The 27,079-nt window shown below is 50.6% G+C and overlaps 1 protein-coding gene across 3 annotated transcripts in view; it reads left to right on the top strand.

Annotated features, from left to right (window-relative positions):
- The window catches only part of GRIK4 (glutamate ionotropic receptor kainate type subunit 4), a 208,917-nt gene that overhangs the window by 173,730 nt on the left and 8,108 nt on the right, over window positions 1-27,079 (top strand). For 2 of the 3 annotated variants that reach the window (XR_012651547.1, XM_075035022.1), the window contains exons 11-16: window positions 5,818-5,925; window positions 6,950-7,153; window positions 16,270-16,383; window positions 24,286-24,395; window positions 26,523-26,696; window positions 26,845-27,010. Coding sequence is in view for 2 of the 3 variants with exons in the window: in XM_075035022.1 (XP_074891123.1) it covers window positions 5,818-5,925; window positions 6,950-7,153; window positions 16,270-16,383; window positions 24,286-24,395; window positions 26,523-26,696; window positions 26,845-27,010 (876 nt within the window). In the remaining variant the exon portion in view is untranslated. Of the gene's footprint in view, window positions 1-5,817; window positions 5,926-6,938; window positions 7,154-16,269; window positions 16,384-24,285; window positions 24,396-26,522; window positions 26,697-26,844; window positions 27,011-27,079 lie in introns of those variants that run through there. The other variant, XM_075035023.1, reaches the window with a different exon arrangement.

The following is a 27,079-nucleotide window of genomic DNA, read 5'->3' as shown; positions in this document are numbered from 1 at the left end:
CGCGATAAAGCACAGACTCATTAATGTGTTGGTGATCCCTATATCTGACAAGGACTGAGTTTGCAAATGTCATCTTTTTATTTTTTCCCATTCTTTGCCCCTTTAAAAAGCATTGCGGCATACCCCTCCAGTTTCAGCGTAGCGATTTGCGGTAAACCAAGAGCTCAAGTTTGGCAGCTTAACAGGAGAAGGGAGTGAAGAGGGGCCGTGATTTACGTGGCCCCAGGGGAGGCAAGTGTGCAGAGGAGAGGCAGGGGAAGGTGCTGTCGAGGCTGGAGCCCCACCGTGGGCACGTTGCCCCCAGCTCTGCCTGTGACCCCTTGCTCTCGCCCGGTCCTAGGTGCGGCCTATTAGCGGCCATTTAGTTAAAGGCTCTGCTGGTGTCCTGAGACAGAGCAGTGGAAGTGACGGGGGTGTCTAATTGGTATGTTGATGAGATACAGATGAGTTACCAGCCGATAGCTCTGAGACCCTCCGCAATCCCCGCCACATCAAACCTTTTTAACTTAGAAGCGGCTAATCAGTCTCGATGGGACTTGTTCCTCTTTAGCTGTTACCCTCAGCAAGAGTTCAGGGACAGATCCTGCCAAGAGCTGAGTGCCTTTTGCCCCCCAGGACCCAGCCAACTCGGTGCGTGCCACCACCAGGTCCTGCCTGGGCTATGCCAGGTGCCAATCATGTTGTCTGAAGGGGATGTCTGGGGAGGAAGGGGATCGCGGGGGTTGCTGCGTGGCCTCAGGGGCGGGTTATGCACGTGCCTCGTGATTGTACAAGATTTAATAGTTGGCGCTCTCTGTGTCCCATGCTAACTTCTGTGGAGGACGTTTCTGCTTGCCTGCCTTGCTGGCATCAGTCTTGCAGTAATGTCCTTCAGGAGTGCCAGCGATGTGGCAGACCTGTGCAGTGTCCTCCAGGGGCTTTCCTTCATTTGTTTTTTTTATTCCCTTTTCCGTCTCCAGGCGCCTCCAAATTCCCTCCCCTTTGGGCCAGTGAAGGCACCATGTACCAAATACCTACTTAATAGTATTTCCTCCTGGCACAGCGTCTTTCCCGTTAGAGCCGACAAGACTCTCCGAACGCAAGGCTTGATGAGAGATGATAGCATTTTGTACCCCTTCCTTTTCCTGGGGACATGGAGGAAGGGGAGGTGACGAATGCAAGCTGTAGGACAGTGCTTGCTAATCAGAGCCCTGAAGGTATCGGGGTTTGTTGCAGTGGTGGTCCCCTGCCTGTTTTAAGACACCTGTATTCAGGGCTGGCTTTGCTTTAATTTTTAGCTGGGGAGAGGGGGTAGTAAGTACCTGTGATGCCTCTGAAGCTTATGGAGAGGTCCTGCTATGTCATCTCTCCCTGCGACCAGCTGCCATTCAGGCCTGCGGGGCACTGAGCAGAAGACTTCATTAAAATCATTAGTTTGAGTGGTATTTTGTCATCTTGCACCACAAGGAGCTTGAAAGCCCAGGCGTCGTTGACATGGCTGCGTCTGAACAGAGGAGCTGAAGGATTGAAGGAGCAAGCTGGGAATGCCCCACTTGCATTGCCTTAGGCACTGGTGATTTTCTACGGAGATGAGAAATCTTTAAGTGTCACCAATCCGAATAACAACTTTTGCCGAGCAGCTAGTTTGAGGGACCTTGCCTGCCTGTGGGGACGGAGCAGTGTCACGAGCAATGGCACTCCCTTGCTTATTCCAGCCTCGAGGCTCTTTGGGCTGGCTTGCACCGAAACTGTGTGTTTGCTCCCTGCCTACAACAAGGACATATAACAAGACAGCCCTCCTGCCGTGAGATGCTTGCAGGCGTTGCAGGCAGGACGGGCAGAGTAGGGCTGGCTCTCCTTACGGCAGAGGCAGAGGGCTGAGTGTAGGGAGGCACCGGGAGGTGCAGAGATGATGCCGCAGGAGTCTGCAGCAGGACCACACAGCCCGAGGACATGGAGGGAACTTTCTCTACCCAGGCCATGGGCTGTCACCTGTCACTGGGTTGTATAATCCCTCTCACGTAGTTGTTGAGCTCCAGCTTGCAACCAGGTGGTTGTGTTGCCCTCGCTGCTCTTCTGGAAAGGTATGCCGTCACTTCAGCTCCTCTGATCATTAGGAGCCCTTTTCTAATTTTCAGCCTGTTTATTTCTGGCTGGTTTATATCTACTTATTTTTGTGCCAGCACTATTATTTTAGCTTCAAAAGCTGTTCTACCTCTTTGCTATGGACCTCCTCCACCTGGTGTATTTATACAGACCAATCATATCCGCTACTAAAAAATCCCAAGTCCTAAAAACTCTTTAAGTCCTAGTCCAGAGCCTTAACAACAGGATCATCTTATCCGTGTCTGTGTAGAGCATTTGATTGTTTCCTAACACATTTTGCAGATGAATGTGTTTTCTGTTTTTCAGAGGCTCTTTATACATAGATAGCGATGATTAAAATCACCTTGACATCCATCTTGCAAGGGAGGGAGAGATCTGATGATCCCAGACTTCCTCTGACACATTACACTTCAGAAACAGCGAGCAATGTGAGGAGTCAATTAGTGGCTTTATCATACTGCGAGGGGGACAGTGGTGAGCTGGAACAAGCCAGGATGGGGTGGAAGTACCCCAGCACATGGGAGTGTTTGGCTCTGGTGCTGTGTTAAAAGCAAGGTCAAACCCACTGCGCTGTCAGAGGAGGAGGCAGTCAATTAGTCTCAGTATGCCAGCAGGGGAGGGACAAATTTGAGAACAGTGAGGGCTGTTAAAATTAAAGTTAATCTGTCAGTAATCTCTGGTTGTGAAATCTCGGAGAAAAAAAATTAGGCAATGTTTATGACTGATCACTCGCTCAGAGAGGCAATTGCTGCAGAGGGTCTGTTGTTCAGCAATCACAGGAAAAGGCAAGCACCTTTGTGCAGAGTTGGGGAATAGAGCCGGGATAAATCCCTCCTGTCACACCAATGCAGACCCTGCGCAGGCCGGTTAAAGCTGTGCTTCAAGGACTCTCTGTCTATGGAGTACCTGGGAAATCTCCCAGTTTGGGACTGTTCCCAGAGATGAGTCCTGCACTACAGTGTCACCGTGATGCTACGAGCCTGATGCTAGTTAAGTCACAACAAGCTGTCAAGAGAACGGGATGCCCACGATCTGCTCCCAGCCTGCTCCGACACACTGTCACTGTGCCTCCATCTCCCCATCTGTCAGATGAGGCTAATAACCCCCCGGTACCTCTCCTGTTTGTAGGGAGCCTCCGACAGCTAATGCTTCCAACACATTCAGAGGTCCTGGCCATGACAGGTGCTTTTAGCAGAGCATTATTAATGTTGGCGAAGGGGCTGGGCTGACATCTTGGAGGAATAATGTGTGTTGTGTTATCGGCAGAGTAAACAAGCCCCCCCCCCAGGACTCAGCTGGCTCTGCCTGCACTGCTGCATCCCAGTGCCTCAACTCCAGCTGGGGAGGAGAGCAGACATTCACGTGACTGTCCTTTGCTTTCCCTGCCTGCTTTCCTTCTGCAGAGCCGCCGAGTGCAAGCTGTCCTGTTTGCGCTTCCCGCTGCTCCTTGTGCCTCGAGATGAGGAGGCTGGATTTGGGACTCCTCGCAGACGGCCACTGTTGTAATGCCTTGTCGGTCGCTTGGGCCGGATTTGCACCGACAGCCAGGAGAAGAAAGGACTTGGCCCTTTTTTCAATGTCCAGAGCGATTCAGTTTGCCGACAGCGTGGCAGTTTCAGGTTGTGTTTGGCTCAGGTGTGCGAGCTGGGAAGTGACTTTGAAGTCCTCCAGCCATCAGTCATGCCAGAGGCAAAGCACTGCCAAGAAAAGTGACTGAGTGCACGGAGTCAATCCTGGGGCGGTGTAAATTGGCGTGCCTCCCATTCATTTCCAAGGCGGTGCACCCGCCTGGCCCGTAGCTCTGTGTCGCCTTACACCCACCTCTTTGAACGTAATAAGATTACTCTTTGACGGAAGAGAAATCGATTTGTTCCTACCACCCTGACAACCGTGGCACAGTGAAAGGATAACCTGCCTTAGACCGACAGTGCCCGAGACAGCTTGTGTCAGCGCGGGGGAACCGGGAATGGATTTGCTCTGGCTACGGAGGAGCCGTGAAGACACCCCTGCAAGTTGGGGTCACCCGCTACCTCTTAGGGCAGCAGCAGCTCGATTCAGTGGTGTCAGGGGACTTAGGCTGCGGGCAGCAATCAAGTGTGCAGAGGGCTGGGTGAGACCTGGTGGGTGCAGAGAGGCTTTGCAGGAGAGAAAGCAGAGAGAAGGGGTCTCAGAGGGGAGAAGGGGTCTCAGAGGGAGCTGGCCTTCGTCAGCCACCGGTCTATCCGTGAGAAAAAACAGAGGCTCTTTTAGGGAGCATAAGAGAGCGAGAGCCTAATTTGCGTACTCTGGATGAGCTGCTGGAGGTGCTGATCTCCCTGCCCGGAGCTCTGAGGGAGGGAGATTAGGCTCTTGAAGTTAAAATTAGGTTTGTTGAATATTCCTCCCCCTGGCTGATGGCAGCGGCTGGTTGCGTTGCATCACAGCTGAGTCACGAAGTCCTCCCAAGCGCTGGGGGACTGATCCCCGCCATGGGTAGTGGCAATTAGGTTTGCCGCAGTGACACTGACGCTTGGATGGGCGAATTAGGCTCTCCATGGAGCTGTTGGGTGTGATGAGCCTGAATCAAAGGGTTTGGTGGTACTTAATCATAGTACAGTAGTTGTCATCCATTATAGGCGATAGAGGAGATAAGTCACGGTGCAGCACTGCTGAGAACGTGGCTTCATTTCACCACTTGCCACCAAGGTGGAGCTGCTGGTCCGGGCTGGAAGACGTCTGCCCCGCGTCGGCACTGCTGCTCTGGGATTGCAGCGGAAGCTGCAATGCTGTGATGCTCCCTGTGAGGTGGCGTTTTCCTCCGAGGAACTCGCAGTGCCTATACCAGCCTTTAACTAACGACAGTGATGCTCACAGGAGGACAGCAGGAGGTTTTGCTTGCTTTCAGGCAGGTGAAACCTTTGTTCGAAGTTACAGAGACAGCGTAAGGCAGGACTGGAGTTGGAGGCAGGAACCCCGTCTCCCCGTTTCTGGGCTTTCACTGTGAAATCACGAGACTTCAGCACTTCCTGAAGTTTTTCTGAGCTGTGTCTGTAACACACAGTGCCTGTGTGAAGGGCTCAGTGTCGTCAAACCTGGGTGTAGCACTGACCCTGCAGCGCGTGCCGGTGGTTGGGTCTCGCTGCAGGATCGTGCAGCTGAGCCAAACCCCGGCTATAGCGTCGCCTTTCTGGCAGCCTCCCGTGAGTTAACTTCCAGAGAACTGAGGAGGTGAAGGCGTCAGCCAAAATGCACCAGGCTGACAGCACTGACCAGGTCTTCGTCCTGCAGCCATGACCTAGCTGCCATGCCTTAGCGTGGGGGATGGCAGAGGCTCCAAGCCGCACCGCGCCGGGAGGGACGAGCTGGCAGGTTTGGCTGCGTGGGGACTGCTGGGTAAGATGAACCCATCTCGGTGGCGTCTGGGGACGCTGCAGAAGGCTGCTTGGCCACACGGCTTTCTCCTGGTGGACCGCTTTACCGCAGCTGCAGGGGGGACACATGGGAAGGCAGCGCCTGCCATAAGCAGGGTCAGGTTTTTGGCGCTGTCGCGCGAGTGGGGGTGTGCCAGCACCGTGCACCAGTGGGTTAATCTCTCTGCCGGCCCGTTGTGGGGGTGCATTGTAAAGGTAATGGAGCATTCATAAAAGCCTCTTACAGGGCCAGCTTGATGGTTGTCAGTCACCGGAGCCATATGGCGGGTGTGTACAGTAATTTGCCCTGTAAATTCCCTTATTGTGCTGTTTATCTCTCCAGATCGGCCACTGGCACGTTTCTGAAGGACTCAGCATGGACAACAGGATCTTCTCCTCCAACATATCAGACAGTCTGTTCAACACCACACTCATTGTCACCACCATCCTGGTAAGTGAGGGGGTCACCTACAGTTCCCAGTAGCTCTTTGCCAGCCCAATGCTTAGGGGTGTCAATCAGCTAGAATATTATTCCTTCTTCCTACCCCCCTCAGCCCCCAGCATGCAGCATTGCACACTGATTTCATAAAGAACAGACGATCAAATCTCTAATTACAGCACTGAGGACAATCCATGACAGTGTAATTAAACTCAAGTTGATGTTTCATATGGAAATTATATTTGATGAGTTCAGAAGCAGCTGGGGAGAGGGCTGGGATGGGGCTAAGTTGCCATTTTACATTTATCTCTGAATGATGTTCCTGTTTTGCACACAGCTGCTAAGTTGGAGGGGACAGTTGTCCCTTCTACCCATAAAATTACTGAAATTGGCCAAGATGGGTACAACTTTTATGAACCAAGACTTCACATCTACAGGCATCACTGTCCTTATTCAACAAATTTCCCTTCCATGTTCTGCCTGTCCTGTGGTTTTTTCCAGTACCTCTGCTCCTTCCTTAAAGGCACTCAAAATTCTGAAGAACTCTGGGCACTATTTCTTCATGTCCCACAAAGTTTGTTGAAAAGGGGGGACAAACTGAAGAAGTGGCTATACGCCAAGAGAGGCTGGGACCTGTATGTCCTGCCATAACTCGGAGCAGTCACTGGGATGCTCTGGCATATGCCAGTTGGAAACAGCCCCCAAAGCCTGATCCCTTAGCTCTGCTTCATATCCTAAACTGGGATAACTCTGCTGCACCTCCAGCCCATCTCTGACACAGCGGGGACCAATGAATACCAGCGTAGAAACAACTCTGTTAGCTTTACACCACCTGGGTTCCCAAGTGATTAAACCAGCTTTTTGTTCGAGGGGGATATATCGGGATGGGAAGATTTGGCCTGGGTGCCCCTTATATGAGCCTCTGCCATCCCGGTGCTACCAGGGAGCCCACTGCCCTCTCTGCCCTGTGCTCGGCACCGTGCTGGTGGGACGCCTCGGCTAAGATGGGAATGACAGCTGCCCAGTTTCAATGCAGGAAAACCCTTACTTAATGCTGAAGTGGAACCATCAGGAGCTGGAAGGCAATGACCGCTACGAGGGCTTCTGCGTGGACATGCTGAAGGAGCTGGCAGAGATCCTGCGTTTCAACTATAAGATCCACCTCGTTGGCGATGGTGTGTATGGAGTCCCTGAGGCAAATGGCACGTGGACAGGGATGGTCGGGGAGCTGATTGCTCGGGTAAGTGAATTAGCTGCTCTTTTTAACTGTGCTCTAGTGGGACTTGGCAATGAAAAGCCCCGATGCTTTATTAAGTGCTCCAGGATGATAAGGATGGATGGGGGTTTTAGTCCATTTGTGAGACTTTGACCAGAGGATCTCTGTTTAACGTGTTCTCCAAATGGCAAACGTATTTGTTGTGTTGATGTGACAGCGTGTGAAGTAGTCAGGGCAGGAGCCAGGGCCCCAGGCGCTCTCAGGGGTGCTCACTTTGTTGGAAGGGAGGCCTGGACTCCGGGGTCCCTGCGTAAGAGCTCGAAACAGAATGGATTATTTTTTTTCACAGTGGAAATATTAATGAAAACTTGAAACAGGAAAATACGCAGGCTCTGGCAGGGGTTGGTAGAAGCTGAAGAAAAATTACAAAATCACACTGTTTGGGAGGGAAACAAGTAAGAATTGCATTTCTACCCAGAAAAGTTTTGGCAGATTGATTTCAGCTCCTTAACTTTGAGTATGGTTTTTGGAGAAGAACATTTCTTGTTTGCTTGAAGCGTGTGGATCGAGGTCTTTTCACAGCTCTGCTTTGCAGTGTTGCTGCACAGCAGCTAGACTGAAAGCTGAATGCTTTTGCTGCGTTTGACAACAATTCTGTGTACGTGTGTGCTCAGTCAACCTGTACCTCCCTCCCTGCTCTTTGTGTTCCTCCGCAGCTAAAGGTGGTCCTTCCCCAGGGACCCTGAAGCTTAAATACAGTTCACGAAATGCTCTGAGATCCTTAGTAAAATAGGCTTAGCCAAAGCTAACATTAAGATTGGTGTTATTTAAACCAATACTTCTTCACTCACCGATTTCTACGCTGCCTTGTTATTACCGGAGCGCCTGTGAGAACCCAGCGACAGTTTCTCAGCTGGTGGCAAATCCACAGTGAGATGTATTTATGATAATCCACACCACTGTGTGAGAGGAGCCCCTGAGCCACCCCATCATTATCCCCACAATAGTGGCACATCCTCCTGCAAAGCGGAGGAACGAGGGCCTGAATCCCTCCCCTGCGGCTCCAGGCAGGAGTCTGGGGCTCCTGCTGCAGCTTTCCTCGAGCTGCGGGATACGAGTGAGCATCTCTAGAAGATGCCCGCCGGCATCTGTCTGCTTCTTCCCCGGATGGCAAAGGGGACCTGGCTGATGCTCGTCCTCCCTTAGGAGCTTCAACTGAGTGTCTAAAGTCGGGTGGGACAACTCTAGGTCTAAAAGACTTGCTGAGGGTCAGGAACGGGGCACGGTACGGACTGGCGGTCCCTCCTGAGCTAGCGCCCTGTCTCCTGGGTCGCCCTTCCCCGGCAGAGTGATAGCTCCCGATGCCAGCTGAGATCCCACCTCCGTCTGCTTCTTCTAAAGAGCCTTCTGTACGGTTGTTTGCAAATGCTCTGGGCTATTGGCATAGTTTTTATACATATCTTTCTCTGTGTATATATATACACACACACACAATTACAGTTCTGCAACGTTTCTTTTGGGAGGCAAGAAGGAAGGCGCAGAGAGCAGCGTGTGATCTGTGCAAACAAAGGAAGGGAACAGCCATCAAATTTTTGGCCTACTAACCTTGGCAGTGCCTCTCCATTAAATGGGAGCTTCTAGAGGGTTGTTTTTCTTTAGTGGTAAGTGTTTTAACTTCATCTTCACATGGAAACCAATTGTTTCTTCTGCAGCTCGAGCCTTATTTGGGAGGATTTTTACTTCTGCTTCAGCAGGGCAGAGCTGGCAAAGCCTGTGTGAGGCTGAATCAAAAACTGGAGAAAAGAAAAAGCTTTCTCTGCTTTGTTGTTCCTAGGGCCTTCAGAGTCATTATAATGGCTTCAGCGAGTTTTTGATCAGTCCCAGGGACTGGCACTTTGGATCGGGTCAGCTAGGGCAGAGCTGCCCGTGTGCGTGCTGTTGTGTTTATTCAGGGCTGCTTGGGACATTGCTTTCTGGGATCATGTCACCACCCAAGGGGTTCTTCTTCTTCCTTGACAGTCAGCTCCCAAGGGGGTTTGTCCTCGGTTCCAGCCCGTTGCTCATTCCCTATCCCACTTCAGGACCACTCGAAGCAGAAGAGCCAGCAGATCCTGTGTTGGGTGCACACATTCCTTTCATTGGATTTATCCCTCGGGCACCTTTCTCTATACGGCATTTAGCACAGAGAGGGCATCAGTTGGGACACAAACCTATCACAGGGGTCAAAACTTCCCAAATCCTATGCAAAAGAAAAGCTCTGCACGCGTCTCTCTGTGCAGTGCTGTATTATTGCAGGAAAGTGATCCTTCCTTGACCCTGATCAGCTGTTAGAAAGTAAGGTTTGACTCACATGCACTTAGTGTGCAGGGCAAGAAGGTCAGAAAATTATCCAGCTCCATGCAATACCTTTCCTGGGTTTTTTGTTTGTTTTTTTTTGTAATCCCCCTGTGGCCCCGAATATCCTCAGAGCAACTATACGCTATATGGGAAAAGTGTTTCATTTTATTGCTTCTAAATTAACTAGCTATTGATTTATTCTTACGTGTTGAAAATTCTATTACAGCTAATTGTGCACTATGATATGATTGAGAAGGATGCAATATAAACATAAATTTGTTGTTGACCCAAATTCACCAGTACATATCTTATCGACCTGCTCACAAAAATAATTAAGAGCTGAGGAAGAGGGGGACTGGGATGGCTTGGGGGATTAGTGGAAGAGCTGTAGAGACTCCTGTGTCTAGGTCAGCAATCTGACTTGTCATCAGATCAGGAAACCTGTACACTTTGTGATCAGCCAGTGGAGATTGGGCTTGGGAGAAATCACTTGGAAGGACTCGAGCCCATTCTTCAGTGAAAGATGTCACAAACTCAGAAAACGCTGAGCTAATTGGTCCCTCTGTGCATGCAGGGCAGGGAGGCTGAACACCCTGCTCATTCCTTGAGTGAGCAGGGGAGTAAAGCTGCTCTCTGGCCGGGGCAGATTTCCCCCGTTAGCCTTGCTGGCTCTCGTGCAGACGACTGCAGGCTCCAGCAGTTCGGCTGACACCGTACACGCGTGCTATCCATAACAAGCAAACAAGGGGGAACAGCAAATCTTCCCGTCTCCTATTCTTTGGCGTCAAAGCCTTAGGGGACAATAGGGCTGGAAGAATTACGTCTTGCTCCTTGCCGCTGCAGTACAGTCTCTGGCTCAGAGTCCCTGATGGTTGTCTGGTCTTCCCTTTCTCTCTCTCTCCAGCTCATCCTCAAGCTGAAATGAATTTGCTAGTCTGATACGAGCCAATGAATGTATTTTCATGGCAACGAGATAGCCTTCTCCTTGTTCCGCCACGCCTGCACTCGCTGTCTTGGTCGCGTGGTGCCCTGGTGGCTGTGCGCAGTGCCTGTACGTTGGCTCACAGCAAGCCGTTGGCACTCGGCTCCCTTGCTTCTCCCTGAGGAGATGGGCTTGTGTCTGAGAGATCCCTCAGCAACAGTTTCTGATTTTACCCATCTCAGGAATGTCCCTGGAGAATATTGCTGAGCTAAAAGGAGATGGTGTGGTTTGGTTTTGCCAGGGAGCTTTGTTGGCAGGAATCTGATGCTGTAGTTTTGCTAAAAGATCTCCCAGGAACCTCCCTCTGATACACCCGGGATCAGGACCCTGCCGGATGCACTAGGTGACTGTCCCCTCTGCCGAGGACCTGTCCCACTCGCCTGCGGCAGGCTGCAGGGGACGGGAAGGACAAAGCAGCCCCAGCAGGAGCACGCTTTGTGCAGACTGGCTGTGTGTTTTGTGCAGCCTGAATCAGCTGCCCAGGCTTCCTTCAGCGTTGTTTAAATAACATATCACGTTTGGTGATGGTAACACAGCAGATCCATGAGTGTTTTGAGGGCAAGCACATCTGGGCGAGCCTGGTGCTGCTGCAGAAGGCGCCTTAGGGTGCACAGAGTGAGGACAGGGTGATTGGGGACAGCAAGCTCCTGCTCTCCCCTTCTGCACAGGATCATTTGGGGAGTGAGACGTTGTGGAATAATGCCAGACCTTTGGTGTCTGCGTCAGTGGTTTGAACCTGGCCGAGATCACTGGTGATCAAAGTTCTTTTTAAAGTGAGGGAAATGAAGCTGTCCATCTCGTGGAAGGGTCTGGCCTCAGGAGCAGCAACACCAAGAACTGAAAGGACCCTAAAGCTTTGGGGTGATGGTTTTTCCAGCTTCCTTGCTGGTGACCAGGTGGTGCTTTACAATCAGAGGCCCTCTCTCTTCAACTGCTCCAAAGATGGGGAATGGCAGGAAGGGGAAAGAAGGAAGAAGATATTTCAAAATTGGCAGAGTCCTGCCTTCCACTCGGCAGTGGGTGTTGGTGTTCAGTGAGAAAAGCTGTGCGTGGGTGAAAGGAGGGAGGGGGAGTCTGTTTGCACGCTATTGCGCTGGCAAGTGTGACATGGGGGGGCTCGAGAGGGTGGGGAGCGAGGGGGAGTGTGGAAGTGAGGAGGCGTGGGTTGTTGAGCAAACACAGCGAGGGTATGGGCAGAGAGGTTTGCATTGCGCTGTTGATTTTGCCAAAATCACACACAAGATGGTGGGTGTGGTGTGAGGTGGTTAGGTCTCGCTGCTGTTCGCTGCGGGCTTAGGGTTCCCATTCCTGGTGCTTCACCTTAACTGGCTTTTGCCATGGGCATGGTGAACACCTGGCACAGACTTTTTCTTCCCAGCCCTAGAGACAGTCCAGGTGAAGAAAGACGGGTGGAGGCAGACTTGAGGCTGACATCTGCACTGATTGCTGGTCATCCTATCCCTGACTGTGGCTTAAATGGAGGGCAGCAGCCTCCAGGGTTTTCAGGCTGTCACTTTTCATATCGCTGAATTCATGCATGTCCTTAAAAAAACCCCCAAGCCCTCCAGTTTTGAGTGACCCTCATCTGGCCCTGCTTTTAAATGCAAGAATATGCATCCGAGCACACAACCTGGCTGCCGCTCGCTCCATCAGGAGGAGCTGCACAACCTGAAATAGCTCCTGTCAAATCAGATGGACGGCTGGAGCAGAAGCAATCAGTACATTGATCCGGCAGCCGAGCCGTACCTGTCGTGCCGTGGGACAGATCTGCAGATGCAGAGAGACTGCTCTGTCATTGCCACGGTGGTGTGGGAGCCGCTGCCCCGGTGAGCAGGCTGCGGCCAAACTGCCATGCAGTGGCTGCTGCTTATTTCTCAGAGTTGCACAGAATAGCAGAGATCTTCTGGAGATCATCCAGTCCAACCCCTGGCACAAAACAGGGACACCTCCAGCCAGGCGCTCAGTACCGCATCTGGATGGGTTTCCAGTGGGGCAGGCATCTGCAGCAGCAGTGCTGATGCTGACGGGTCTGCACTGGGGGTAATAGCTGGTGGCCAGGTGGGTCCTGGAGGTTGAACACTGATTTCAGCTTTCTAGAAGGCCCTCTAAGCATGGGGGCAGCGTAAAAATAGCTTTCCCTGACCTTGGCCACACTGTCAGGGCTCTGTGGGCAGTGCTGGCGAGAATGACGCTCTCATGTGCACCCAGGGCATGTAGCAGCCAAACTGCTGTTCAAGTCAGGGACTCCTGCTCCTGGAAGAAATTCCAGCCTTGTGCTCCCAGAGCTGTCCTTCAGGCTTGTCTTCCGTGTGTTTGACACAGAAACAGCCCAAAGACTTACGCCACTTGGACCTTCTCGCTGTGTTTTGTTTCCGTAGCTTGACAGGAGGTTGTGAATTGCTGTGGGGCTGGAGCAGGGTCGCTCTCCCAGCTGGTACCCCATGCCATGGGAGACTTTGGCGGGATCCTCTCTGCCCGGGCTGAGGGCTGACGTGAGGCCCCATTCATCACCATTAGTGCCGAGATGAGCCTTGTCAGCATCCGCAGCGAGGAGGCGGCTGCCTCCTCCGGACTGGCAGTCCCTGCAATTTGCTTCCTAAGGCTGCTTAATTGTTGTTCCTCTTCAGGAGCCCGGCTCAGCCCCCGTGTTTAACATCCTTTGCAGTAGCAGCATAAGCCTGTCTGCTAATGCAGGCAGATCCCACGGTTAATGCCAGGTATGGTGGTGGCAGCTCATGCTTTCATCTCAGACACCAGCCCACCTGGGCTTCCTCTTGCCTAGCGAGAGTTTGGCCTTGTTTAAGCAGTGCTTTGTTAAAGAAGCGTCTGTCTCTACTCCCAAAGACCCAAAATGCTCTGGGTCTTTTTCTAAGCCTATTTCATGCTGACATTTATAGCTGCAACTGTGCTGGAAGGATGATAATCAAGCAGTGCTTGCCCCCTCTTCTCCCCATCCTTTGCCTCCCGTTTTCCCTTTCCCCAGGGCCCAGTTGCGGACAGAGTGCAGAAGCACAAAGCAAAATCCGTTTCTTCCCCAGTGCATTGTTTAGCCTATAAAATGCAAAATCCTATCCGTGCTCCAGTGGGGAGGGCTGGAGAGCGCGCAGGTTTGCGGAGTTCCTCTGTAACTAAGATACACTGATCTCAGTGAGTCACAAGAAGTTTTGTGAACATCAGGAAACAAAATCGAAAGCATGAAATGGATGATATTCAGGCAGAGAATACATTGCATGCCATTCCCAGATCAAAGTTTATTGCTGTCAGAAATCGGCTCTTAACTTGCATGACTTCTGAGCCTGCAGAGAGAGAGTCTTTGACAGAGCACAGCCCCAGCTAAAGCCAGGAGGTGCCAGGTCTCTGCTGCAGGGAGCTCTGGCACAGGAGAAAGCAGATGTGCATATGCACAGGTTAGAGCAGGCTGCGAGCTACGCTAGCTCTGATGCTGGCAAAAGTCCTGAAAGGGCAGAAGTCGACCAGGCAGGGAATGAGTGGAAGGAAGCAAATCAAATCTAATGGAATGGCAGGACCCTCTGAAGATGAGAGGAGGGACCTGGGCACAAAACCTGTGTGCCCAGGGAAGGCGGCTCTGCTGTGCTGAGTTTTTGCTCCATAGGCAAAGGGAGGGGGATGGATTTGCATTGTATTTTGCATAGGGAAGAGCAGCTTTCAAGACGCTGCTGCCTACATGATCTGGAAGGGTCCCAAAGGACGATAATTGGGGGAATAACCAGGGTGCACAAATTTCCCTGGTGGCATCCATGTCCCACCCCTGAGAAGGTGGGGGGGACGAGGCGAGGGACGATGACTTAGCTGGGTAAACTTGGGGGCCATGCCGCTCCTTTATATTGGCCCCTGGATGGGGATGGAAACGTCCTGAGAGGTTTTGCATGAAGCACCTTTGATGCAGCATATTTACCATCTATTTAGTCTACGACTTTGCTGGTAGAATTGTATTCAGTTTGGAGGACTGGGAGAAGAAATCCGTTGTTAGAATAAGCTGTATCTTCACGAGGGGCTTTGCTGGAAGAGCTCTCCCCAGGACAATAGTACCTGCAAACCCTTTTAAGTACAGACAAGAGAGGTTTAGGAAGCTTTAGGCTTTTCTTGCAGATAAAATTCCTCACATGCCATGTTCCACAGATGAACTGATCCCATTTTAGTAATCTGCTGGTGTTTACATAGGGCTCAAGTGCTCATGCACCATGTTGTGATTATTGGTGCCTTCTAAAAACCCTGTGGGTAAATGTCTGGCTAGGCAGAAATTCTCCCCCACTCATAACTCATTCCAGACTGAACCTCCCAGGAATCTGTAATAGCTGCTTGGAGACAATTGCAAAAATCTGGCACTGGGCCTGTCCAGTAAAGCAGTCCTGCATGGACTGTGAAATATCACCTTCTCCGTGCCCCCCCCCCCGCCTTACTGGGCAGGCTTGCAGATCACCTTGCCTTTCTTTTCTCTTCCCTTTCCTTCGTCCTGCAGGCTCCAGCAGTGATGCTCTTCCCTCTTGTAACTCCAGCCTTTCACTGGCCCTTCCTCCCAGCCTGCCTTTAAGTGGGCAAGGCTGTTGGGGGGGGACGGACGATGACACCCCTTGGTAAAGCTCTGCCAGGAGGTGGTTAGTCCTCTGAAGGAAAAAGGTGCAAGAGCAGCAGGGTCAGAGAGCGTGGCAAGAGTGATTCACCCACAAATTTGCCTTTGTGTGGCACATTTACAACTAGTGCATGGATCCAGGGCAATAAGCTGCATATTTTAGTGGGTCTTCGGGCCTGATGGTGCCTTGGCTTCTGCGCAGACCTTATGAAACTTAGGGACAACAAGTGCAAATAGCTTTTCTTTCCCCCTGTTCTCTTTTTCCACTTGCATAATCATCATCCTGCAAAGCAGGCAAACAAATGTGTAAGGGAATGGAGGAGGTTCATTTTTACAGAAAGCAATTACAGACATTAAAAGAGCTATAGTAATAAAAATAATATTTAAAATTCAAATCCCTTATCTATATTACAAGGGTATTAACATTGGAAGACTTTTTTTTTTTTTTTTTCCCCGATCTCATTTGCTTTGCAAGTCTATCTGGAAATTTTTATGCCAGTCCTCTGAATTTTGTGGAAACTGATCTGCAATTTTGGTAGTCTGGGTTGGCAGGCTTGTAAACTTCATGACTCAAGGTACAGGGGTAATGATGCTGCTTTGTTACCCTTTCCTACTTATGGCGCTTGCAAGTAACAGTCTTGTCTGGAAGGGGACAGCTCTATTCAACAGCGGCTTTGGAAAGGGGAGGTTGTATCTTCTTTAGATTAGTACAATATTTATTGTCTCAGTGGCTCTTGTTTTGCCAGGTCTTAAAGCATTTGATGAATAGAAATGGCAATCAGGCTGTGAGTGCCTGGGGGCAGGGACTGCCATTTTGTTCGCTGTTAATACAGCTCCTAGCACAGTGGGCTCCCCACTGGGAACTTTGTGCTTTTCCAACCTGTAAGTATAGAGATAAAAAGGCCCAGGTGAGGAAAGGAAAAATGGGGAAAACGGTCCGGAGCACAAGGTGGGTTAAACTTTGGAGTGTGTCTGAGCAGGGCTTATGCAAAACCCACACGGGGAGAGGGATGCAGGAACAGAGTCCAAACCAGTGGACATCACCAGCAAAACTCCCACGGTTTCCACAGAGCCTGGGTTTTGCCCCACAGCAAATGCACCCCATCCCAGAAAGATGGGACATCCATCCTCCAGGAGCGGGTGGCCCTGGGCATGGCTCTGCTGCTCTCCCTGCCCCGCGGCTTTCCCGGGCTCAGGGTCCTGATCTTCTCTGCTATCCTTTCTCTCCAGAAAGCCGATTTGGCCGTGGCAGGGCTGACGATTACTGCGGAGCGGGAGAAGGTGATTGATTTCTCTAAGCCGTTCATGACTTTGGGAATTAGCATTCTCTACCGAGTTCATATGGTAAGAGACTTATTTTATAACCGTTTATGTCCCTCCATTATTTGCATGCAAACGTGCCTAGTTATAGAAGAAAAATGAATGACTCATAAAAATATTTTGATTTCTTATTTAAACGCAAATGTGCTCGACCTTTATTCCCTTCTTTTCTCTGTCTTTCTGCCTTGTGTCAGCTCGGTGGATTCGATTGCCACTATTCAACCCCCCAGCTCTGTTGGCTCCCCTTCCCCATCCTCCCCGGGCACAGAGCGCTTGCTGGCATGGTGAGGGGCCATGAGCAGAGCCCTGCCAGATCGGTGCTACCAGGGGAAGCGTGGGTAGATGTCAGCTTGCCTGGGTCTGCTTCAGGCACAGCGAAAGCCGTAGGATGGCTTTAGCACGGCTTTGAGCCCGCTGTGGCGAGGTGTGCTAAGGGCAGGCTAGGCTGGATGGGTGCAGCAGCGCAGCTGGGGGGGTCCACAACTGCAGCAAACGTGGCTTGGAGTCTCCATCCACTTGCACTTAGTGGGAAAGACTGCCTGGGAGGCTGAGCTAGGACATCTACACGTGCACCTAGTCGGTGTCGGGGCCCAAACGCCCTAATCTCAGCTGCGTTCCCAGCCTCTGTGGTGTGCAGCCTTGCTGTCTTCTCACATCGGAGAATAAGATCAGGCCAGGAAGATATCTGGGATCGCTTTCTTTGCTGTGACCTCCTGTAAATGCTCTCCATGGAGCTCAGCCCTCTGCTTTCTTAATCACAGGCAGGTAAAGGGAAAAATGGCACTGCTCGAGTGGCCCAGGGCACTGCCCTGGGGCAGGCTGAACTCTGCCGTGGGCAATTATTTCCTTGCCCCGCGTGGGCTCTCTTTCTCTGCTCTCAGCCCTTCTCATTTGCCTCCTCTCAGCTGTTCACCCTAAAGATCGGAAGGCCCTGCAGCCCGAGGAAGGCTCCTTACTCTTAGGGTGCTCCCCGCCTTGCACGGGTGCTCTCAGCCCCCCTTTTTTTCTGCATTGGCCAGGTGGGAGCGAGAAGGGAGGCACGCTGTTGTTTAGCAACTAGCTCTGGTTCTCACTCCACCGCATTCGATAATCTTCTGCAACTCCAGTGGCGGCGGTAGCATGGTTAGCCGCTGCCTCCCGAAAGGCAGGTCAGGCGTTACGTGGTGGCTGTCCAGCACCGTGCGGGCCCCTGGCTTGGAGCACAGCAGCCGTGGATCTGCCCAGGGGATTCACGTGTGCAAGCGTGTACGTGGCGTTGCGTTGTGTCCTTGCTTAGACAGCGCTTGTCGTCTTAAATTCTTGTGGATTCTCTTGTATTCCCATTTTCCGTTGTTCTAGCTTCTTCCCGAAGCTCAGGAGAGGACAGATTTTCCCCAGCTACGCCCACACATGCCAGGCAAAGCCTCCAGTTCCCCGGTGTCACAGGAGGCGAGCTCTGGCAGCCAGGTCCTTTGCAACAGGATGTCATATTATTCCCAGTCTGCATTTTGGAAATGTGCTCTGTACAGTGCCGAGTGTGATGTGAATTACAGTCTTGGTTTCCCGTCAGCTCAACAATAGCAGCCAAAAGGATAAAACAATTAAAGCTGCCTCTCCCAGCCCGCTCCCCCCCCCCGCCCCCATTCAGGAGGCTGTTAAAGATGCAGCGTTTGGTATGAACATAAACAAACTTGCGCAGACATCTCTCTGTGCCGACTGGCTCCTGCCAAGAACAAACAAGTAATTAAAATCTAGTTAAAATTGTTTCCTCTGGTACGTGCAGAATTTAGGATCGATGACTTAATGGATCAAAAAGGGTCAGACTCTTCAAGATCCTGGAAATCAGATGTAACTGTCCCTTCCCTGCTACACTTGCTTTTTCACACCACCAGCTGCCCCATGGATCCGGGAGGTGTTTCTGCCAGCGTCTCTTGGCTCGGATTATAATTGAGTTTCTTGCTTTCTTGGATGCATTTTTAAAGTTTGGAGATTGAGTACCATGCGTGCTCTGCCTCCAATTTACACCATAACCTTCAGCAAGTCCTTTAACGAGGCATCATTCCCTGAACAGCGTGAGGCTGATGTCGCTCCCTCCAGAGGAAACACAGGAATATTGGTGCAGGGTTTGCATGTGATCTGCTCTATAAGTACAAGGCATTTGCCGGTGCCTCTGTGAGAGCTCAATATGAATGTGTCTGACACATCTACTTAGAGTGTAAGTTCTTCAGGGCAGGGACCATCTGCTGCTAGTGCTGGTACCGGAGTAACGCAACGCAGCCACGTTCCAGCCTGCCCTTCAGGCATTTACCGAACTGAACAGGGTTAATAATTACATTCTTAAAAAGTCTTTGGCAAATAGTGCCCTGCCGTCGGTCAGGACTTCGTCTGCAGCTGCCCGATGAAGGACCCAGTTAGGACTTTGAGTAGCGGAGCTGAGCAGTGACCCAGGCAGGCTCGCAGGGGAGATGTAGGGCATGTTCCAGCTCAGGTCACCCCGCAGCGTGCCCTGCTTTACTGCATCGAAGCCATGAGGAGTGATGGCAGGGGCAGCCTGGGCTCGTGCCCTCCCCAGGAGCAGGGAGGTCTCCCCAGCAGGGAAGCGTGGAGCCCCCTCTTCGTTCTCCAGCACTTGGCCCTTCTTTGTCCAGACCTTTCCTGCTTAGCTTGAGGAGAGCGTCTGAGAGTGGTGTGGCAATTAACTTATTAAACTGGTAAATATTTATTTAACAAGGAAAGGCGAGATAGCTAATTGCTCTGTTTTCCGTTAAGGTTGTTGTTTGCAGAGCAGCGGAAGGCAGCCCCACAGCCCCATCTGCTCCCATCCCCTCCCCTACCTTCCCTTCCCCGCCCCAACAAACATCTCTGCAATGTCAAAAATTGCAGCTGACATATGTTAATCAGGGCACAGATCAGACGTAGCCTAATAAATAACCACAAATAAATCTCTTGCTGAGGAGTTGCCTCCACGCCCTGGTCTCCTCCCAATATGATGACATTTTATTTTAATTTCCATGGAACTCCAGTGGCAACTGATTTCTCCTCCCTTTCTCCTCCCCACCCTGCCAACCCAGCCACCACAGTGCGTGTGTCTCTTATCACACATAACCAAATATGGCAGCTTTAAATGGGCCTGTCATTTTTCTCAATTTCACTTGTTGTGATATAATCAAGTATGGATTTCTGACACGGGGACTCTAATAGGCTTTCTGACTTGCAGCCTGCTAAGAGAAAAGGCTTGCTTTGTTTTATTATGTTCCCATTCTGACCAGCTGGTGGGACCTGTGGAAGGCAGGAGATGGATGACGAGTCCTGAGCAGTCACTCTGCTCGGCAGAGGGCTGAAATCAAGTGCCCAGTGCCATTTCTGCACAGAGGGATGTTGAAAGTCAGGTTTATTTGTAGCGTACACATGCTTTTGCTCACATACCTGCCTCTATGGGAGGGAACGAGGGACTAGTTAGCACGTGACTCTGGCTCATCAGCCCTGAAAGTCCTTGCTGTGCTCTACCTTAAGATGAGAAAATGTAGATTTGGTGAGCACACTGGAATAGCTGAGTTGAGGCCAAGTGAACTGAGACTTAAAGTGTTTCTACTTGATTGCTGCAGAAGACACGAAATGGGAAGGACCGAATGAATAGCTCCTTCATTCCAGCCAGAGGAGGCTTGACAGCTGAGGCAGAGGAGCCGAGAGGAGCTGGGCACCCCTCCTGACAACCCGTGCTGCTCTGCCAGCAAGCTGCCCGCTTCGCTGAAGCAGGGATGGGAGCAACCGCTGGCCCCAGGCGTGCCCGGGACCACGGTACGCGTTGGCCTGTCGGTTGTGGACCATCTGGTGACCCCAGATTAGGCTCAGGATTCACAGCAGCCTATACTCGGGTTTTGCTTATCAACTCCAGAGAAAGGACTCTGGAGAGGGAGGGATCTGGATCTGCACCTGGATCAGACGTGGTCGTCCTAGAACGTACACGCTTTGTTTTGGTGAGACCAAATGCACTACAGTTACACCTAGCACGCATCAACATTTCTGCCTTTCCAGGCTGAGTTTCCTTGCTTTCCTTCTGACTTACAGAGACAGAAGAGAGTTCTCTTGCCTGCCTCTTATAGGGACAAACGTCCATGAGAAATGACAGAGGTAGGGCTGACTGTTTCTGCGAGAGGGAACAGGCGAGCACGGGGGACCATTCAGACTGTGTGTGTGTCCAGGGCAGGCAGGGAGTCTTAAGGTCTCTTAAGGACCTGAACACAGACAAATCCAGGACCATGCCACACAGCTTTGCTCCTCTTCCCGGATGTCCTGCACGTTCAGGCTCTTGGATCACCAGTATCTGCCCAGAAAACTGGTTCTCTCTGGCTGAAAATGAAGACTTCCAAGAACGACTGAGGAGGGTAAATGAATCTCTCCTGCTTCCATCTGAGGATTTGCAGGAGGCCTTCATCAATTATTGGACATTTTGAACATTTCTATTCCAGGAAAAATAGCTCTTCCAATTAACAAAGCTGTATTGGGACCGGCTAAAAATATCTGACAGACTCCAGATATTGTCATTCCCATCTTCAAAACAGACAGATAAGAAAGAGTTTGTGCCCTCCATGGGAACAGAATATCTTTATTCTTACCCACAACTGTGAATGAAAAGAATATGTAGCAGCAGCCTGAAAATGACTGTAGCTGAAAAGAACCAGAACTACTACTACTGTAAAGTCACAGGAGAGAGTCATTGCCAAGCCTGAGACTTAAAGCTTCCAACGCAATTTCCTTAATGAGCGTAATTTATTGACAAACTGCCCCAGAAACATAGAGAAGACATCAAGGCCTTAATTACAGAAAGGAACTTTGTTACAGGAGCATCTCACAAGGGAGCCTCAGCTGAGGCAGCGCCAGTGCCTGGGAGTTTTCTGCCAGCTCTGGGATGCTGGGGAAGGATAAGCTTCCTGGAATGATCTTCTGCTCAAGAAGCTCCAGTTTTCTTAGCTGAGGGCAGATGGTGCCCTTCGCACCTTGCTGGTTCCCATGGCCTCATTTCATTCTTGAGAGTGCAAAACACCTGTGAAAGAAGAGAAGCAGCTGAGCCAGTTTAGCTCTAGATGAAAAAGGGAACCAGGGGCCTGTGGGGCACCCAGGAAAGCCGTGCCGTCGCTAAAGAGAAGAGCTTTGACATCGCCTACCTTTGGCTTCCTGCTGGCATCAAGAAGTCCATGACTGTCTGGATGGGATCAGCAAGAAGTGCAGAGGGAGCGCACCTTGGAGCCTGCAGACTTGTGAGATGGTCTTGTCTCTGTGAACTAGTGAGACGAGCTCCAGCAAGGTGAGCAAGGGACGTTACTGGAAATGCGAGTCCCTCTGGGATGCTGGGGGTATAGTTTCCAGCAGTGCCTCTGGCTCTGAAAGCCTTTGGTTTGGGCCCAGATGCTGGCTGTAGCAGATGTTTGTCTCTCTCTGGGTTTTGGGGAAGAATATAAGGAGAAGCAGAACACAGCAGCAATTGACCCAAAAAAGGGAAAGGAAGAAAGAACATAGGATCTTTCACTGTTTGTACCTCATCTGCTTATACCAAGCACAGTAAGATAACCTGGTATGGAAGAGAGACCTTGGTTTAAAGAGACACTCTGGAATTATACCCGGGAGAGCCTGAACCTTTGCTTGGGAAGTGACTTTAAATTAATCTGAAAATGGGTGCAGGATGGTCTGAACCACTGATTCTTAACTCATCCATTTGTTAAAAGGCTTAATAAGCCAGATTCTCTAAAAATGCTACTGTATATCCCAAGCTCAAACTCATCTTGTCCTTAAGGATACAGGGATAGGATGTTATGGTGCGGTGGTTCTTTACCTCATGCAGAGCAGAGTTTGCTGTAGAAGGTTTCTGAGATGTTACGGTCCCAGCTGGTGACTGAAGCTGAGAATATCACAGTATCCTAGATATTTTTAGTACAGGAAGATCTTTGTGCAACAACTATTGCCTTTTCTAGCAACAACTTAGTCTTCAGAAGAACTACCAAGACCTTGTGAAATTCAGGTTTTGCATAAGATTAGGAATACTTTAGTAGTAAACCAGTGGTTTTTAATGGAAATGGAATTTGAAGTGCTGGTCTGAGTCTGGGGAAGGAAAAAAAAAAAAGCGGCTGTGCTTCCTGGGGACTTTTGTGAAAACAGAAAATTATTCACCACCTTTGGGTTAAGCACAGCTCTAAAATATCAGGACTCTGGTCTTTGATGGCTCTGGGTTTGCCATGGCGATTGGGGTTAGGTGTTATTTATTACCAGCTATTATTAGTTTATGTGGTGTCACAGACGGGCAGGGTAAGGCAGCGGACTAGGGAAAAATGAGGCCTCTGTGTGTCAAATATGATCCCCAGCAGCAGCTTTTGTGTAAAGCGAGCAACCTACAGAGGAGCAGCTGCCGTGCTGCAACTGCTGGGTAACGGCTGCTGGAGTGAGCTGCATTGAGCAAACAGTGATAGATGTTTTCAGCACACAACAGAGCAAGGTGCCAGCAAGAAATACATTGACAGCCTGGCCAAGATGTGATAAAAGGCTGTTTCCATTCTGACTTTACAGTAAAAGCCTTCATAGGACCTCTGACTCGTGGGCAGCTTCCCGGTTGCAGGTGCTTGGGGAAACTGTAGAGCTCGAGGTTTTGTGATCCCAGGCGTGGCTTTGTGGTTTGGGGCAGAAGATAGAGGCTTCTGTGAGTCAAGGGCTTATATTCCCACAGGGTTAATGTAAGCCTTTAGCCCTGTGTTGGGAGTTGCCTGCTTTTGCTGGGAGTCTTTCGGAGGAGACGGTAAGGAAAGAAGATGCCTAAGGTAGATGAGCATTGCCCAAACGCTTGCAGCATTTGGGGTGCGAGAGGCGTGTCGGGGTGCACAGTGCTGAATGAAACAAAACGCTTGCTGCTCCACACGGGGATTGTAATTTGCACAGAGAGTAAGAACACTTCTTTAGTCCTGTGGCTTGTGCTCTATTTTTACCTCTGCCCTTGTCCCCCACAGTGGCATTGAGTGTGCTTGACACCACCAGTGTCTGTGTTGCAGAGATGGTGGTGGTGGGAGAAGTACGCTCACCAAAATGGGAGGTGTTCAGCTTTTGAGAAACTTCACCTAGAAACTAATCCTCCCTTTGCACAAATTTTGCTACATTTGACAAGATTTCAGCGGTGGCAGTGTCCTTGTGAAAATCCAAAGTACTTTGAGTGAAGATCAACAAGCTTTTTCTAGCAGTGAGGCCTTACTTTTCAAGGAAAGGTGGTTTGCCGAGAAAAAACAGGAAATTCTGACGCATCCTGGAGATAAAAATACCGTGTTCCCTGAGATAAAAGTAATAATTTTATTGGGTTTTGCAGAGAAGAAACATTTCAAGGCTGAAGAAAGAAAACCAGAAATATTGCAAACGTCTCTTTTTTTTTTTCTTTTTGTGCGCAAAAATTATTTTCTCCCCACTCTGCTTCGTGCAAAGGATCCCACCCGCCTCCGAGCTCAGGTGTGCTCTCCTGCCCAGCAAGCGTGGTGTGCAGCCTGCTTGGGTGGACAAGGGCTCCAGATGGGGAGTTCCCCATCGGGGGGCAAGGGGTGCAGCACATCCTACCATGGGGAGGGCAGAGCACTGCGATTGTCTTGATTTTTTTTTTTTTTTTCTTTTTTCCCCCCCCCTATCAATTCACCTCTTTCTTTGCCTGGAGGAGCAAAAGTAGTTGAGGTGGGGAGAAGAATGGTCTTAGGAGATGGATCGCAGCGGGGACATGCTGCAGGGCTTGGTCATCTGTTGCATTTGCTGTCACCCATTTCCCCTGCAAGGCTTTTGCAAAGCCCCATTTACTTTATTTCCCTTCTGTTGCTCCCATCCACTGTCAGCATCGGGGCAGGTGTGTTTCTTTCCGTTGTTTTCAGAACGGACTACCTAATTTGTAGAAATACAAGCAGGTCAAACTCCTTTTTGTTTCTCTTCCAGGGCCGCAAACCTGGCTACTTCTCATTCCTGGATCCCTTTTCCCCTGGCGTCTGGCTCTTCATGCTGCTCGCCTACCTGGCTGTCAGCTGTGTCCTCTTCTTGGTTGCTCGGTAATGTGACTGGCAGCGCCTCTTCCTTCCTCGCGGTGCCATCTAGTGTCCCGCTCCCAGACCCGTGGGGGGGATGCAGGGTGAGGGGCTGGGCAGGGGGACACAGGGACATCCACCAGGCCACTGGTGTCCAAGTGTCCAAGCCCTCTGCCAGCTGGGGACTGGGGCTTTGCCGCTGCGTTCCCGTGCAGGCACGTCACCGACGCATATGGCAGCCCCGGGATGGCCGTTGGCATGGCCGTGACAGGGCGGGCAGCAGCAGCGTGCTGCGATTCAGGAACGTGCTTGGCCACGGCGGTGGGCGCCGGTGCCGAGAGCCGCGGGGGAGGAGGTTTGGGAGTCGGGCTGGTGCTGTGCAAATGGTTCTGGTCCCTGTAGATGCTTGATCTGCAAACAGGTAAACCAACCACTTGTCTTGACCAGGAAGGGTGGAGGCTGGCAGGTACCAGCAAATGCATTCAGAGATGATTAATTCAGAATTAATGCAAATTCCGGTAGTGATGTTTGCTTCCTCTGGCCCTGTAAAACCCAGTGTGTACAGAAAAAGAAAGTTCATTAATATCTTTCAACAGCCTCTTGGTTGATGTGCAGAGCCTCACTTGACAGCTCTCAGTTCCGTTTCCCTATGACTAATTTAAGTCAGCTTTAAAATATATCACTGTGTGCTCGTCTGCAGCATGTCTTTCATCGAGGCCCGGGGTCTGTGCTCCATTGCTGTCTTCCTTGACCTCCTAACAAACTGCTTATGGTTGGTGGCGTAGATGGGTCTTTTCAGACAGAGTTGAACTGTGTCCCAGCAACGTGTACCGAAGACGTGCTCAGGGCTTGACGGCTCTTTCGGGACACGGTTAATACCCAATTCTCATTACAAAAATTGGAACTGTGCTATCACTCGGTCCCTTGGCATGGCTAAAGTTGTCATCCTGACAGGACTTTAATGGTTTCTTCGAATGCTGTTACAGCCTCAGAAATGTAGTTCTGAAGAAACCGTTGAATAATGCAGTCTGACACTCTCTGCAGACCGAGATTTGGTGCCTTTTTAGCCCCCTCCTCATGTTTTAAACATAATCCTCCAAAGAGGTGCCTTTACACGGCTTCCTGCTGGAGAAGGGGGTTTGGACACTGCTCTCTGCCTTGCTCAGTAGTAAGGAGCTTTTGACCCTATGAATTGCAGAAGACTTTCCCAGATTTTTTTACTGCCAGTGCTTGATCCAACCATAGAAAATCTTCAAGAAATAACCTGTGCCTCCCTGGCATCACGGTGAGGTAGGAGATGCAGAAATGAAAATAAACACCTTATTTTGGTTAAATGCTGTGTAAGCTGGCAGAGCCCTGCAGCTGTATTGGCAGTATCCCCAGATTGACCTTCCCAGGCACCAGCTTTGTTAACCATTAGCAATATAATGAACTGCAGCATAGGAATTAGAAGACTTTCTTAGCAACCAGAGAACTGAGGATTGGAAACAGCAAAAAAAGAGAGCTTCTGTGACAGGCTGTCAGTTATTTCAGATTGCCACCCCTGTCCTGTCCTAGTGAGCACCGAAAGTACATGATGCTTTGAAACACCAGCACTTGGCTTCAAACTAGGCCTGGGACCTAGACCTTGCCAGGGCAATCAGACCTTCTCAGAGAAACCATTTGCACCAATACAGTTATTTTTCTTGATGGTGTCACGCAGTCGGGTCTCGCACGCTTCACTTTTGAACTTCCCATTGATGCGCGTTCTCCAGTCGGGATCACAGCCAAAGATGTTTGATTTTAATTTCACATCAAGTCTGTGCACATCTTGAATTATTGTTGTGGTTCTCTGCAGTATGAATTTGCACACAGAGCTCCAGCCTCCCCGCAGCCCATGCCCAGATTTTCTGCAGAGCCTCTCAAAACTTTTGCAAATCTTTACAAGAAAGCCTCTGGCTTTTGAGTCTTAGAGCAAACATTTCACACAGCTCTGAGCCCTGGGCATCAATTGACAGCAAAGAGTTTCCTCCTCAGAAAAATCTGCCTCCAGGAGAGTTAGGGCTTCACAGTTTTTCTTTTTTTTTTTTTTTTTTTTTTTTTTTTTTTCCTTCTCCGAAGTGCCCCATTTCCCAGTGAATTACCTGAGCTACCTGTTTCTTGTCATTTTAGATTGACACCGTACGAGTGGTACAGCCCCCACCCCTGCTCGCAAGGCAGATGCAATCTTCTCGTGAATCAATACTCTCTTGGCAACAGCTTGTGGTTTCCAGTCGGGGGATTCATGCAGCAAGGCTCCACCATTGCCCCCCAAGCATTATCTACGCGCTGTGTCAGTGGAGTCTGGTAAGGAGGTCTACCCTCCTCTTAAGCAAGGCTTCTCTGTGGATGTTTTCTGGGCAGAAGCAGATGGAGAGGCACAGGGTGGGGATGGGGATCAGATTCAGTCCATGGGGAAATCTCAGGTCACTGTCTTTGCTTCACCTTTCCCTAGGTGGGCATTCACCTTGATCATCATCTCCTCCTACACAGCCAATCTGGCAGCCTTCCTCACTGTGCAGCGGATGGATGTCCCCATCGAATCCGTAGATGACCTGGCTGACCAGACAGCCATCGAGTACGGCACCATTCACGGCGGATCCAGCATGACCTTCTTCCAAGTAAACCCCATTCTTTTGCTAACTAGGGCAGGGGTGCAGAGGGCACCCTGTAATCAGGTTTGGATGTCA

The sequence above is a fragment of the Buteo buteo genome, chromosome 9, assembly GCF_964188355.1.
Source record: "Buteo buteo chromosome 9, bButBut1.hap1.1, whole genome shotgun sequence".
In the NCBI taxonomy this organism is placed as follows: Eukaryota; Metazoa; Chordata; class Aves; order Accipitriformes; family Accipitridae; genus Buteo; species Buteo buteo.
Note: the sequence above shows the minus strand (reverse complement) of the source record. Positions and strands in the feature narration are given on the sequence as shown.